Genomic DNA, 16158 nt, shown 5'->3' with positions numbered 1-16158 from the left:
GTTTATCATGGGATAATGACTGTAGTTCTTTGTGCTGTGCAGTATCCATTCTGTATATGAAAGCTTACATCTGCTAACCCCAACCTCCCCCTCCATTCTTCTCCCATCTCTTTCCCCCTCGGCAACCACCAGTCTCTTCTCTAAGAACATTTCCCTTCTTGCCGACAGTTCTGTTGGACACCCCTGCCCTGAAGAACCCATTGTGTTTTCATGAAGGGTATAGTTTGTTCCTCTCCTTTTTAAAAATATGAAAGTTACATAGATGAATTTATAACCCTCCTTCAATAAGTGGTAGCACACTATGCATGCCTTTCTCCCTCCCCCTTTTCTTCGTGTATCTTGGCGATCACTGCAGACTGCAGAGAGTGTGCAGAGGTAGTCCTCATTTCCTTAAGAGCTTGGTAGCACAGTACTTCGCTGTGTGGAGGTGTACAGTGTAGGTAGCCAGTCCCCTGTTGCTGGTCATTTTGATTGATTTAGGCCTTTACCACCGCACAGTGCTGCAGTCAACAGCAGCAATGCTGCCTCGTGTATGTCTTTTTCATTTATTACTAGACCCAGGGTTCTTTTAACACGCATTTCCTCAATGGACTTTGTTTCTTCTAAATATTAAGAACAGTTGTTCTGATTATAAAAGTAATCCGGTTTCATTTTACTAGAAAATTAAACTCTGTTAAAGAGACAGATAAACTTATCTAAAATTCGTGTTGCCCAGACAGAATTATTTTTGTGTACGTGTATACCTTGGTTTTTGCAGGGTTGTTTTTTTTTTCCCCCAGTTCCTGAGTTCAGTTAAAAAGAGGACTCAGCATTTTTCAATGACTGTGTAGTTGAGATCATATTGTATACAACACTTTGAATTTTTCCTTTACCATAATAGTATAAGCATCTTCCTTGTTGACAAACTTTTTAAAACATTTCTGACATCTGCATAATACTATGCTGTATTAATTTTTTTCAATACTTTTCTTAATTTTTTATTTTGCAATGGTTAGACATTTACTTTTTTTTCTTTTTAATTGTGCCACATTCAACATTTGTGCATAACTTGCCCCCTGTTTTTAGGGTAATTTTCTTGGTATCCAGGAATAGAATTATTGAATCAAAGGTTAAAAGCATAATTAAAGTTTTAACCTATTTTGCCAGCTTTTTTTCCCCCAGTCTTGTTTTGATAGCCATTTTGGAAGCACTGAGTGTTATTTTGAGGAATCTTTGGTAATTTGATAGATTTTAAAATGATGCGTGAAGTTAAATATTTTTTTGTGCCTATTTTTGTATTGCCTGCTGTGGGTCTTAACATGTATTTGCCCATTTATCTTTTGACTTCCTGTCTTTCTTGTGGCATGATATGAGGTATTTATTGATTGTTAAGGATGGTCATGATTTTTCTGTCATGTTGCAAATATTTTTCTTCACATGCTTTAATTTGATTAATTTTTTGCATGGTTCAGTTTTACATTTTTATGCAGTCAGTCTTAGATATTTTTCTTATTTTTGTTAGCAGGCTTGTTCTTTACTACCTTTCCCCCCACCCCCACCACCAAAACCAAAAACTGGTGACTTTATTTTCACCTAGCTTTTGTGTTTGTTATAAATCTTAAGATTCAAGGGAGTCAAATTCAGTTAACATTTATTCAGAAGCAGGTGTATGTCAGGTACTTTACACATTCTCTATCTAGTCTATGACAGTCTATCGTTTTTCCAAATACTGTAGACAACTAGGTATGAAAATATAGATGAATTAAATTATGGCCTCTTTTTAAAGTTCTAAGCAATATGTTGTTTTGCTTTTGGTATCTTTCATTGTAATTAACTCTTGAAATCTATTTCATGAAATATGATGAGTTTCCCTCCCTCTTCCTTAATTGTAGAGGAAAAAAGCATATCTTCTGTACATAGAGAAAACAGATTGTACAGACCTGAATATTATCCCCAGGATCTGAAGACTCAAAATTGCTCTTCAGGCTTATTTTGGATTTTTCTGAGAAGACTCTGTGAAATTATGTGAATAGAGACTATTTTTCAAAGCCATGGGGGAAAGAGAAAGAAGTCCAGCTACTGATCGAGAAAGTAAGACAAGCAGACACGATTACTGTTCATCTGAATTTGGAACTACTCCCCAGTCTTCTGGCCGGTCGTCGCTGGTGCATCCCTCCCCACCTGCAAGTGTTAAGGGAAGACATCCTAAGAAACAAATTTCAGAGAGCCAAGTGCATCATCACGGTAAGCATCCTTTAAAAGACTCCAGTAGACCTAGCATATTCATTCTGAGTGCTTAAGGAAACCTGTGTGAATGAGAATAGGGTATATTTTTATAAATGTTGCTCACAGTGTACTACCCTTTGTTACATTCACAGCCATACTGTATCCAGAAGAAAGAACTCTAACTGAGGTTTCTCATTTTTGTTTTTGCTTGTTCCTGAATAAATGATAGCCTTGGGGTTTGTAAAGGCAAAAAAAAAAAAAAAATCACAAAACATTTGTACCTTTATTTTCAGAAAGTTGTGAAAGGCATGGATATAAAGTGGTTAAGGGACCTTTTTATAGATTGGGTAAAATTACTTCTTCTTACTGAAAAAGTTCAAACTCAGCTTAGAAATGGAATTTGGGACCACCAGTCTGTTTTCTATTAAATGGTGTTATAATGAAACAGCATAAATCTTTAGAAATAATTTTTCTTGTTAGAATGTTATTAGTCTGGAGCTAGGTATTAATACATATTTGACTGCATAATGTTCTGGAAATCTCTTCTTCATCTTAATAAATCCCTAGTCAAGAAAATCTGTATGTATTTAGTAACAAAATATGTAAGGACTGATAGTACATCATAGGTAAGCTGAAGTAAATGAGGTTTTATTTGTTGTTATTCAGTCACTGAGTCGTGTCCGACTCTTTGCAACCCCATGGACTACAGCACGCCAGGCTTCTCTGTCCTTCACGATCTCCCAGTGTTTGCTTAGATTCCTGTCCATTGCGTTGGTGATGCTATCTAATCATCTCATCCTCTGCCACCCGCTTCTCCTTTTGCCTTCAGTCTTTCCCAGCATCAGTAAAATGAGGTTTTATAGTATCGGTTAATAGATACAATACAGCCATCACATTCGTAGCTTAGAGTGGTAAGATTGCAAGGCAAGAAGTAGTATGTGAGCCGAAAAGGAAAACAGGGTGAGGTCATGAAATGCCTAGAATCCTGTGTTAAGATATTGACTGTTTCTGTGGGGGGGATAGTTAGCTATTGAAAAGTTTGAAGCAGGGGTTTTATTAAATTTGCCTTTATAAATTTTTACTTTGAAAAGTAACATTTACCTTTTTAAAATCTGCAAAGAATGTGTGTTTCTTTTGAAAGCAACCTTTTTGTGAATCCTTGATCAGGCTTCCCAGGGATGTTGACACTTTTAACAACTTTTAACAACAACTTTTAAAAACTTTAAAAGTTTTTTCTTTTTTTTTTCTATATGGTTTTTGCTGGTATGTTTTTGTTTGTTTATTATTGCTACAAGTACAGTGCTGCAGGTTTCATAGTCTCTTCCTCCAAATCTGTCTCAGGGTCATTTTCTTGTTTTGATTTTGTGGTTGAGAGCATGATCTGATATTAAACTTTTGCTATATAATTAAGAATAAACAGACCTTAGGGTTGAACCTTAGAAAATGACTGTTTATTCCTAAGAAATCATTCACATACCTTGGGAATTATTGGTAGGAATACTTTAATTTTTCACTCCTTACCTAGAAGCAGTTTTATTTAAGAAGATATCTGAGAAAAAGCTGTGAGAAACAGTTTGAGTATCACCCAGAAAAATTTCAACCTGACTTGTACTGTTTTCTGTTTTGCATTGTCCTTTGAATTAAAGTCTGTGGTAATATGGCTACTTTAGTGCAAGCCAACAGGGCAAACTGATAACGTCCCTAATCACTGATTTCTTTCGGCTTAAGTTGGCAATTATCAGTGTCGACTAAACTAAGGAAAAACCAAATGTGATTTAAAAAGCATCTTGAACACTTGAATTTGCAAATTTTACATTTGGTAACATATTCTTCCTTCTTCCTTTTACATTTTCAGCTTATTTTATTATTTTAGAAATAAAATTTGTGCTCTATCAGAAGTTATATGTATAATACAATTTAATAATAATTTCAGTTATACATATTTATATATTACATATTATGTACATATTCTGTTTCTCATTTTATCGGTAATATAAACATACTACGTTTTTGGTAGATGCATAGTTTATCTTTGTTACATGTTTTTTTAATGAGTCATACTGTAATTTTAACACCTGATGGAAGGAAAACAGTATTTGTCCCACCCTTTTTGGTGGTAACAAGGGGGAGATGAAGAATGATTTCAACAGTCAGTCATCTTTCTTCTGAGTGTTACTAGCCCTGTATTTCATCTTGATCATTTTGAAAATGAAAGAGATAAATGAAAGGTGAGAGATATTTTTTGAGATCTGGTTAATAGAATATAGTAGAAAACAATGTTCAGATTTTGAGGATGTCAAATGTTGGTGGCAGAAACCCTTTTTGTCTGGCTATATCTTAGAACAAAATATTAGTGGAGAATTTGTAACCTGATTTGTACAATATCTAGACTTTCACTTCTCAAATTAAGTTTCCATGTGCATGAAATCTTATTTGCTGAGCAATATAATTTTATACATAAAAATCAGAGATTTGGGATGATTAACATTTATTCTTATGTACAACCATTTTTATGTATAAAGTTTCTGTCATTCCAAGAGCTGAATACATATTCTATAATAGCATATAGATACTAAAACTCTGTTTACTCAGTATGTTGGGAAAGAAAGAAAATTGGTGATGCTTCAATTTAAAATTGGAGCAGTTTCTCCAATGGAAGTATTACGCAAATCACAAATGCAAGCCACACATAAAATTTTTTATTGCCAAAAGAAAAACAAGTAGAAAGGTGGAATTAATTTTAATAATTTTTATTTAACTCAGAATATCCAAAATATTATCATTTCTAAATATAGTTAGTATAAAACATAGTGTGTGGAATATTCTGCATTCCTTTTTTTTTTTCCTTTGAGTTAGGTGTTTGAAATCTGGTGTGTATTTCAGTTATGGACTCAGCTTGGATCACCCACATTTCAGTTTTCAGTAGCCACATGTGGCTAGTGACTACTGTATTGGATAGCATAGTTTCAAAGTTACTAATAGGCTTTCCTTCATTTCTTTTTATTACTACTTCTTTTCAAACATTCATGCATGTATAGAGCTGGAATCCCAAATCAGTACACATTTAATATACCCTCTACAAAATTTCTGTCTCTTTAAATGAAACTTTATAATGTTACATTGTAAACATGTTTTCCTTGTTTACATGGTAAAATCAGGGTATCCATGGCTGGTGAAGTAGGTAGGGAAAGATTGGATTTTCTAGTTTTTCTTCATTTTTTTCCCCTCTGGAATGCATTTCCTTCTAGAAAAAATGCAGTCACCTTAGAGATTAAAGTTCGCTGTTCTCAACTATGGCAAACTTCCAGATGCCTCTTTTAAAGGGCAGGTGCTCTGTATATTGAGGCCAAGGTTTAATGAACTTTGAGTAAATAATATTCAAAATTTTTGTGAAATGTTGTGATATGTACACTTTAAAGATTTCGTGTGCTTTTAATTTTTTAGGCTGGAGTCGTTTATCTTGTTCTTAAATTATGCCAGATGTTTTTTATTTGAACATCACACAAAAGAAAGCCTCTGAGAAAGCATTTAGAATCACATCTGTACTGCTAAAGTGTTTTCCATTTTCAATCACTGATACGTGGGATTAAGTTCTTAATACTGACAGAGAATATTTGTGGAGAATTTTCTGTTTTATACGCATACTTCAGTTAATCCTCACAACAAAAGGGAAAATAGACCTGGAAAAGGTTTAAGTTGAATTGCCCAAGGATCTATTAAGTAGTAAATCTGAGCCCCAAATCTTCTTGCTGTCATGTTGTCATCTTCTTTCCTGAAATAAAGATTTCTAATTAATTTAAAAAATCATATGTTTCCATATTTCAAATTATGATCCCAAATATCTTGGCACAGATGACTTGATTATCATGATATTTTGTATTTATTAGGCACTGTGCTAATGCTGATGGTGCCTATGTTTGAATACTGGCTGACCATCTTATCTGCAAAGGTAAAAATGGTGGTCTGATGTTGCCATATTTTAAAACAGTGTAAAATAATTCCTTGTGAACCATGGCATATTGTTTTGCTGGATCAGAATATGTTTCTTGAACTGTCTTAAAAGATTTCAAACCTTTCTTAATAAAAACGACATGCTAAAAGCTCTAAGTAAAACCAAATATTTAAATATTATAGAATCATTTTTTAAAAATGTTTCCTTAAAGAAAACAAAATTACTAAAGAATATTATGGATTCATTTGTGTTAGGATGAGTCAATAATTCTACATCTGATACAGCTTTCACTTTACGTTATTACTGTTTCTTTTTCAGCCCTTAGGAAACCAAGCCCTAAGGGTTCACCAAACAGAAAGGGAGTCCGAGCAGGATTTCGCTCCCAGAGCCTCAATAGGGAGCCCCTTCGGAAAGATCCTGATCTTGTTACAAAACGGGTTCTTTATGCAAGACTGCTAAAAATCAATGAATTGCAGAACGAAGTAACTGAACTCCAGGTCAAGTTAGCCGAGCTGCTAAAAGAAAATAAGGCTTTGAAAAGGCTTCAGTACAGGCAGGAGAAAGCCCTGAATAAGTTTGAAGACACAGAAAATGAAATCTCTCAACTTATTGCTCGTCATAACAATGAGATTACAGCACTCAAAGACCGCTTAAGAAAATCTCAAGAGAAAGAACGGGCAGCTGAAAAAAGGGTGAAAGAGACAGAAGGTGAACTGCTTAGGACAAAAGTTTCCTTACAGAAACTGAAAAAGATCTCTGAAGCTAAACACCTACCTGAACGAGATGATTTAGCAAAGAAACTCTCTTCTGCAGAGTTAAAATTAGATGACACTGAGAGAAGAATTAAGGTAAAATTTCCACAGTTTCTAATTGTGCTGTTTTGTGTTATTTTTCATTGGGCATTTGATGTGCACTTTTAAGACTGCTTATTGCAGTTCAGCATTTGCTTGGAAATGAAATCTGATTTTTTTTTTTTTTTAGTATCTTTCTGAGTAAGAGATTAGGAAAAATTTAAGATTTTATCTTTAAGAGCAAGATGTGAAAAATTGTGTACATTAATGGGCCACATGCTAATAGATGTTTAATTCCCCAAATCTTAGTTATTTGGGGGAAATACACTGATTATGTGATTGTTTCTTGAAAATTGAAAATGATACTATAAGAACTATAGTATATAAAACTGACATTTGGGGCCATTGTGTAAGAAATGCCACATGAATAATTTCTGTTTTTATTTCTTTGAAAATTTGTGAAAGATATATTTTGGGGCAGGGTGTGCTTCTACTCCCTCAAATAAGACTTGATGTGAAAAGTGGGTGGAATGATGCTGAGTTAATAGTCTGAGAATACAGCAGATCTTACAAAAATATTTTTTTTTCTTGAAATTAAAGGAAAAGAGTACTACCCCATGACTGTTATATGGAGAACTTATATTAGAAGCTACCTGATATATATATATATATATATATATATATATATATAATCTGTTTGGAAAGCAAAGGTTGCAAAAAATATACAGACTCTATATACCAATGCCCTGCCCAAAGAGAGTGGCTTATTAAATAGAGTGTATATCAGTGGCCAGAAAAAGAACTTAGCTTATTCTCCAATATTAGCAATCATTAACTTTTGCTTCAGTATACAGAAAATATCTTATTGCATAGGTTCCACCAGTGATCAAGTCAAACTGCAGAGCAACCATATGAAAACTTTTTTTGAAGGACCATTTACCTACCTAGGTAGTGGGGTGAGGGTAGGGGATGGAAGCAACTATTGTCATGAATAGCTGATGTTTATTTTTAAAGGGAAGTACAAAATGTGCCCATATGGATTTTAAAATTAGGAACCAAGAGCACAGAAGGTTGATTATTAAGTATGGTTAAAAACAACCCACACCTTGTGTGTATTTCTGTAAAACTAGAGAGAACATAGAATTGTAGTGCACACACATGTATGCACACACCCCACACATGTATACTGCAGTTCTCTCTTATAGCTTGTTATGAAGGGGGTTGTTGGAATGGTAGAGGAGGAAAGACAGAGAAGAAAGGAAAACTTGAACAAATCTGTGGCTTCTGTGTTGTAGATGGAGTTGAATTATGTGGCTACTCACTTGAGAGCATGAAAATCAGTCATATGTGATAAGTCTGTGAAAGTGAAAGTATTAGTCACTCAGTCACATCCGACTGTTTGCGACCCCATGGACTGTAGTCCTCCAAGGTCTTCCGTCCATGGGATTCTCCAGGCAAGAATACTGGAGTGGGTTGCCATTTCCTCCTCCAGGGGATCTTCCTGACCAAGGGATTGAACCCACATCTCCTGTGTCTCCTGCCTTGCAGGCAGATTCTTTACCTGCTGAGCCCTCAGGGAAGCTTCAGGTCTTTGAAATACTTACTGTACAGTGTTCTCAATTCTTAGGTTTTTCTTACTGGAGTAAGAAATTTTTAAAAAAACTTTGGTGTTAATTGTAGATTTACATGCAGTTAAAAAAAAAATAGATCCCATATACGCTCCGTCCATTTTCCCCAGTGGTAACATATAGCAAAAGTAGAATATAATATGTTATTGTTTAGTCACTTTCGCAACTCCATGAACTGTAGTACACCAGGCTCCTCTGTCCATGGGATTATCCTAGACAAGAATACTGGAATTGGTTGTCATTTCCTTCTCCAAGGAATCTTCCTTACCCAGGGATTGAACCTGTGTCTCTTGTGTTGCAGGTGGATATTCTTTACTGCTGAACCACCAGGGAAGCACATAGACAAATATAATATTATAATCAGGAAATTGGGAGTGATACATTGATATAGCTCATCCACCTTATTCAGATTTAACCAGTTTTACATGGACTCATTTGTGTTTGAGTGTGTATGTGTGTGTGTATTTAGTTCTGTGCAGTTTTATCACATGCAGATTCACGTGGCCATCACTGTGGTCAAGGTGCAGAACAGTTCCATCACAGGCTCCCCTGTGTTACCAACCTTTATAGGCATAGTTACCTTCCTGCTTTCTCTAGCACACTGGTGTGGCATCCACTGATCTGTTCACCATTTCTTTAATTTTGTTATTTTAAGAATGTAATATAAACAGAATCTTCTACTATTTAACCTTTTAAGGTTGGCAGATTTCATTTTTCCCCTTGAGCTCCATCAGAGTTGTTGCATGTATCAATAGTTTGTTCCTTTTTTATTCCCAAGTAGTATTCCATGACATGGATATACAAGAATGTTATGGTATATCCTGTTGAAGGACATTTGGGTTGTTTCCAGTTTTAGTTATTAACTAATGAAGCTACTGACTTCTCTGGTGGCTCAGACAGTAAAGAATCTGCCTGCAATTCAGGAGACCTGGGTTGGGAAGCTTTCCCTGAGAAGGGAATGGCAACCCAATCCAGTATTCATGCCTGGAGCAGTCCATGGACAGAGGAGCCTGTCCAGAGCAGGCTACAGTCCTTAGGTCTATGGCCATTCATGAACAGGTTTTTGTGTGAACATTAGTTTTTGTTTCTCTGGGTTATATGAATGAAATTGTTTGATGAGTTGTTTGATAAGCACATTTGGTTTTGTAAGAAACTGCCATTTTCTTTTGTAAAGTAGTAGTATCAGTTTACGTTTCTACCAGCAGTGTATCAGTGATTCACTTCCTCCACATCCTCGTCAGCGTTTGGTGTTCCCACTGTTTAAAAGTCTAGCCATTCCTATAACTGTGTAGCAATATCTCTTGGTTTTAACTTAATATTATTCCTAATGGCCTATGATGTTGAACATCTTTTTAAATGCTTATTTGCCATTAGTAGATCCTGTTCATTTGTTTGTTTTTTGCCTATATTTCTAATTGTTTGTTCTTCTACTGTTGATTTTTTGATAGTTCTTTATATGTAATAGATACAGGTTCTTCATCAGATACATGGTTTGCAAATATTTTCTCACTGTGTAGCTTGTCTTTTCATCCTCTTACAGAGTCTTTCAGAGAGTTTTAAAAATTTGATGTGGTCCAATTTGTCAGATTTTTCTTTTATGGATTGTGCTTTTTGGTGTCAGGTCTAAGAATTCTTTGCCTATCCCTGTCACCCTTTGCCTGTAGCCCTAAAGATTTTCTACTATATTTTATCCAAAAGATTTACAGTTTTATGTTTTACTTTAAAGTTCATGATTCATGTTGAGTTGATTTTTATATAAGTTGTGAGGTTTAGGTTGAGATCATTTCTATTTTTTTTCCCCTGCCTATGTAGTGCCTGGTTGTTCTAGTACCATTTGTTGAAAAGGCTATTCTTCCTTCCTTGAATTTGGCACCTTCGTCCAAAATCAGTTGGGCATATTTTTGTGGGTCTATTTCTGGATTCTTTAGTCTCTTCTTCTGATGTATATGTCTTTTCCTCTGCTGACACCACATTCTTTTCATTATAGACTACGCTGTAAACCTTATTTATATGATTATGGTAGAGTGATTCTGCTCATCTTATGCTTTGTTTTTAAAATTTTAGCTAATTTAACTACTCTGAGTAGTTGTTTGTTTTTTTGTTTCAAGCCTCATTCAGTTTTTCAAATTTTACTTAATCTTTTTTCTTCCCAGCTCAGTACCACTGACTGTAAGGGTAAGGGAGGAGTCTAAGAACTATTGTGATGTTTCATTTTGCAAATGAACTAAAATCAGAGAAAGTCCTGAGTGTCCCTTGAATTTGCAGTAAAATCCTTGTAGTGCTGACTTTTAAGTTTTGTGCCATTCTTTGCTAAGGATGAGTGGTGTTTTCTGTTTTTGTTTGGTGTAGCCTAATAGCTCAGATGGTAAAGCATCTATATGCAATGCAGGAAATCCGGGTTCAATCCCCGAGTCAGGAAGATCCTCTGGAAGGAAATGGCAACCCACTCCAGTATTCTTGCCTGGAGAGTTCCATGGACCGAGGACCCTGGCAGGCTACACAGTCCATGGAGTCTCAAAGAATCAGAAATGACTGAGCTACTAACACATAGCATTTTAAGAGTCCTTAGGCTGGAATTTGTGACAGGCAGGTTTGTTTGTTTGTAGATTGCCTCATCCCGGAAGGGATATTAAGCCACAATTCTTAGAACCCTTGTGTTATATTTTCTTTTTACGGGAGGCAAAAGAAAGCATTCTTCAAGGTTACCTCTGAATAGTTGAGCTGTGAAAAACTTATCTCTGCACCCTCTATAGGTTGATTACAGGTTTATTTTGTTAGTTGATGAAAGTGACAGAATGCATAGTCTCAGTTTTAGAATACAGTGGCTTAGAAGCAGATAGATGGTTAGACAGAACCAAAAAAAGTATGAGTCGGGACAGTCACCCATGGCAGTTGCTTCTTGCCAGCCTTGTGTGATGTGGTCTGCTGGGTCCTAGGGGGATAGAGAGCTGCTTGACAGGGTAAATTTGTTAAATTTAAAATTGGTTAAATTTGAACTCTGTCCAAAAGGGCAGACAGCTAAATCAGGTTGCATGTTTATTTCTTTATTAACAGTCGGCTTTATACCTTCATTTTGACTTTAACTTCAGTAAGATTGTTGAATAGAGTCCTGTCAAAGTATCAGCCCCATTTAAATATATTTATTTTCATATTAATAGTTATGTGCATATTATTAATATTTAAAACTGCAACAAATGTAAAAAGCTGCAAAAAAAAAACTGTTAAGGTGCTAACATTTGTGGCAGTAAAATATTAATAGTTATATAATGCAGCGATTCTCAAAGTTTTTGTTTTCAAGACCCTTTTATACTCTTAAAAATTATTGCACACCCCCCAGTACCACAGGAGTTTTGTTTATATGGGTATATCTATTGATATTTACCATATTAGAAATTAAAATTGAGAACATTTAAAAATATTTCTTAATTTATTTAAAATTAATAAAAACTTACTACATGGTATCATAAAATCTTTTAATGAAAAACATCTATTCTCTAAACCAAAATAAATTGGGACAAGAGTGGCATCATTTTATATGTTCACAAATTTCTTCAGTGTTAGGCTTAATAGAGGACAGCTGGGTCCTCATAGCTGCTTCCGCATTCAGTCTGCTTCGATATATTGTTGTGGTTGATAAATACAAGAAAATTCAGCCTCACACAGATGTCTATAGGAGTTAGAAAATAGAGGAATATTTAAAAGCTTTTCAGATAACTGGATATTCTTTGATACTATATCAAAACTTAGTAAGTGGTGTTCTCAAAGGTTTGTTGCAATGTGGAATCTAAAATCATATCAAAGAACTTTTTATACTCTAGCACATTAAAATCCCATGGTCTTCCCCTTTGAATGAATGTTTTATCCATGAATGGTTTTGTATTACCATACATTACTCATTTGGAAAATGTTTGTCATTTGGAAAATGTTCGTTTGTTGCATTAAGCAATAAATGACGTTTCATTCGTTATGTAGTATCACATGTTATATAGCCTTTTGAAAACTCTACCATACATTCATGATGGTGAGTGAAAATAGCAAGCAATATTGTATCATAAAGTAGTCCTGACCTTGCAGATTCCTGAAAGCGTCTCAGATCTCGAGGGTCCCTGCACCACTCTTTGAGAATCACTGATTGAATATCAGTGGTTCGTTGTTATCAGCTTCATTAGCAGTTTCCCCAATTTGCAGTTTCTATTAATGACTGCCCAACTGCAGCGTTGTTCACTGGGCCTGGAACTGGCCTCCAGTAGGGGCTAAAGACACCAGTTCTCTCCCATCCCTTGTAAGAAAGAAAGACAGTGGAGGCTGCTTTCCTGATCTAAGGATGTGGTAGAGATGAGTCAGAGCCACGAACAACTCTGTCATAAAGCAAATACCGTGAGTTGCTAGCTATTGTAAGTATCCTTAATCACTAAATGGGAAATTATCTACTAAGCTTTATGAAAAGATCATAAGTGTAATAGCATGTACATAATTGTTACAAGTACTCAAGTAAACTGTAGGGCACACATTTTTAATATACTAAAAAATCCAGCTCTGTTTTAACATCAAATTGGCACAGAGTGAATAACCTTGTCAGAAAAATATAATGGAACTATTAAGTAGGCTTTCTCTCCCTTTTAAGAAATTTCTAAAGATTTGGGGAAATTATTTGAGTAGCCTGAATATCACACAGCTCTCAAAGAAAGTTTGAATAGACTTTCTGTTTTGTCAGTTTTCCTTATGAGAAACTGGCATTCAGATTCCTTTCACCCGAAGGCTGCTTTCAAGTTGGTATTTGTTTCTTGTTGATAAAATAATAATATCGTCCTCCACTGGAAATCAGTTTCAGAAGAAAGAATTGATTCAGCCTTGTCTTCCCTACCCTTCCTAGTTTATACAGAATGAGAACTGAGCTGTGCAGTGTTGGCCAGGTAGAGTCCTGTTTCTGAATCTTTCCCTGCCATACCTTATTCGAGGCTAGGTCTCTGCTCTAAACTTCTGCTTAGAGTTTTTTCTGCTCTAAGAGCAGGTTTTTCTGCTCTTTTACTTCCCCACTCCTCCCCCCACCCCCTGAAACTCAAACCCAGAAGGCATGTTTGCCTCACCTACCTGCTTTGTGTCTTAGTAAAAGAATGAAGTTAACTAAGACAGAGTAATAGAAGTCAAACCAGGAGTTCAACTCGATTCTTCCCCTGCTCTGATGCTGTGAGCCCTCTTAATGCTCAAACTTCAGTTGCTTCATTTGTGGAATTAAATGATTCTGAGGCCACTCTCAGGTCTGAAATCTGATGAGTCTAAATCATGTTTTTAAACTTTTCATGTGTCAAAAGGTTTTAGTATGGTAAACCATATTTATTTAAAAAATTATCCTTATGTCTATTACTGAATGTTGCAGAAATGAAAGATTTCTAATGTTGAAAAAAGGAACTGATTATAAAATAAATATTTATTGAGATCCTATTAATTTTTTATTGCATAATAATTTAAGATATTGGCTAGATTTTGTTGTTTACAAGTTTCTTTTTTATCATTTTTGGTAGAGATTTACAATGAAATTATAAGATCTGTGATTGAAGGGCAAAGTTTAAACCATTGCAGAGAGTAAATTTTGTAGTGTTCTTAAAAACTGCCCATTTAGATAGAACAATTATTATAGAAATTTCAAGTTAATATTTAAAATCATAACTTTCTTCTGAAAAAATAATAGAAGCACTAAAAAAGGCCTGCAAGTTCAAATAATACAGAGAGGTGTGTAATGAAACACCAGTGTCCCGTCTATGCTGTCCTTTGTGACCTTCCCAAGAAGTAATTTCTGTTAAGAAATCACCTCTCCATGCACATGGTTATATGTGTGTATATTTTTTTACCCTCTAACTACAAGTGAAGGTGTACCATACACATTGCTTCATGTTTTTTTCACTGAAAATATATTTTGGTGCTCTTTACATATCCTTGTGGATATACGTGTAATATATATATGTGTGTACACTCACATACACATATATTAAATCTGCCTCCTTTTTATTTTCTGTTTTTCCGGTTTTATTGGGGTATAATTTGACATATGTATAAGTTTAATGTGTACAGCATAAAGATTTGACTTATCAATATTGCGAAGATATTACTGCAACAAGTTTAAATCTCCATCACCTCATGTAGATACAGTGAAAAGAAAAAGCAAAAAAAGAATTTTTTTTTTTTTGGTAATGAGAACTCTTTGGTTGCTCTGTTAAACAACTTTCATATATATTCTACAGCAGTGTTACCTTTAGTCCTCATCCTATATATACATCAAATGGCTAGTACTTTTTAACTAGAAATTTGTACCTTTTGACTACTGTCATCCAGTTCTCCTCACCACCCCTACCCCCTGCCAACTCTACCTCCACTTCTAGTAACCACAAATCTGACCTCTTTTCTCTATGAGTTTTTTTTTTTTTAAAAAGATTATTACATACACATGCATACACACCCCTTACAACTTCTTTATCCATTGATGAATAATGGACATCAGTGGACACTTATTTTATGTCTCAGATATTATAAATATATGCTGCTATAAATGAGAATGCAGATATCTTTTTGAGTTAGTATTTTAATTTCCTTGAGATGTATTCCCAGAAATGGAATTGCTGTATCATATAATAATTCTATTTTTAATTTTTTGAGGATCCTCTATCCTTTATCCCATAGTGGCTGTACCAGTTTACAATCCTACTACCCATCATGCTAATGGGTGTGAGGTGTTAACTCATTGGGGTTTTGATTTGCATTTCTCTAGTGACTAGTCATGTTGAACATGTACTTTTGGCCTTTCGTATATTTTCTTTGGAAAAATGTCTATTCAGGTCTTTTGCCCATTTTTTTACTTGGTTATTTGTGTCTTTTGTTAACAAGTTGAATGAGTTCTTTATATATTTTGGATATTAACCTCTTAGTGCAAATAATTTTTTTCCCATTCTGTAGGTTTTCTTTTCACTTGCTGATTGTTTACTTTGCTGTGCAGAAGCTTTGTAGTTTGATGTAATGTCACTTATTTTATCTGTTATTTTGTTGCTTGTGCTTAGGTGTCCTATCCAAAAAAATCATTGCCAAGACCTATATTAAGGAGCTCACTTTGAATGTTTTCTTCTAGGGGTTACATGGTTTCACGTCTTACATTTTTTAATCCATTTCAAATTGATTTTTGTGACATGTAAGATAGGGGTCTCGTTTCATTCTTTTATATGTGATTAATTATCTCAGGACCATTTGTTGAAGAGGCTATGTTTTCTCCACAGAATGTTTTTGACTCCCTTATCAAATATTAGTTTTAACTTTATATGCGTGGATTTATTTCTGGCTCAAAACTGTTCCATTGATCTTGTTTTTATGCCACTACGATACTGTTTTAATTACTATGTGAGTGTGTGCATGCTCTGTTATGTCTGACTCTTCGTGACCCACCATGACTGTAACCCACCAGCCTCTTCTGTCCATGGGATTTCCCAGGCAAGAATGTTGGAGTGGGTTGCCATTTCCTTCTCTAGGGTATCTTCCCGACCCAGGGATGGACCCTACCTAGGTCTCTGGTGGCTCCTGCCTTGTCTGGTAGATTCTT

At 35.0% G+C, this 16158-nt stretch overlaps 1 protein-coding gene across 3 annotated transcripts in view; it reads left to right on the top strand.

The window, feature by feature from the left end:
• Positions 1 to 16158, top strand: part of LCA5 (lebercilin LCA5) — a 55716-nt gene that overhangs the window by 12839 nt on the left and 26719 nt on the right. For all 3 annotated transcript variants that reach the window (XM_043890281.1, XM_043890282.1, XM_043890283.1), the window contains 2 exons: positions 1872 to 2223; positions 6476 to 7005. In XM_043890281.1, coding sequence (XP_043746216.1) covers positions 2031 to 2223; positions 6476 to 7005 — 723 coding nt within the window. In that variant the 5' untranslated portion in view covers positions 1872 to 2030. The remainder of the gene's footprint in view (positions 1 to 1871; positions 2224 to 6475; positions 7006 to 16158) is intronic.

This window comes from Cervus elaphus, chromosome 28, assembly GCF_910594005.1.
Source record: "Cervus elaphus chromosome 28, mCerEla1.1, whole genome shotgun sequence".
NCBI classification, from domain to species: domain Eukaryota; kingdom Metazoa; phylum Chordata; class Mammalia; order Artiodactyla; family Cervidae; genus Cervus; species Cervus elaphus.
The sequence above is the reverse complement of the archived record's forward strand: the minus strand, read 5'-3'. Positions and strand labels throughout refer to the sequence as shown.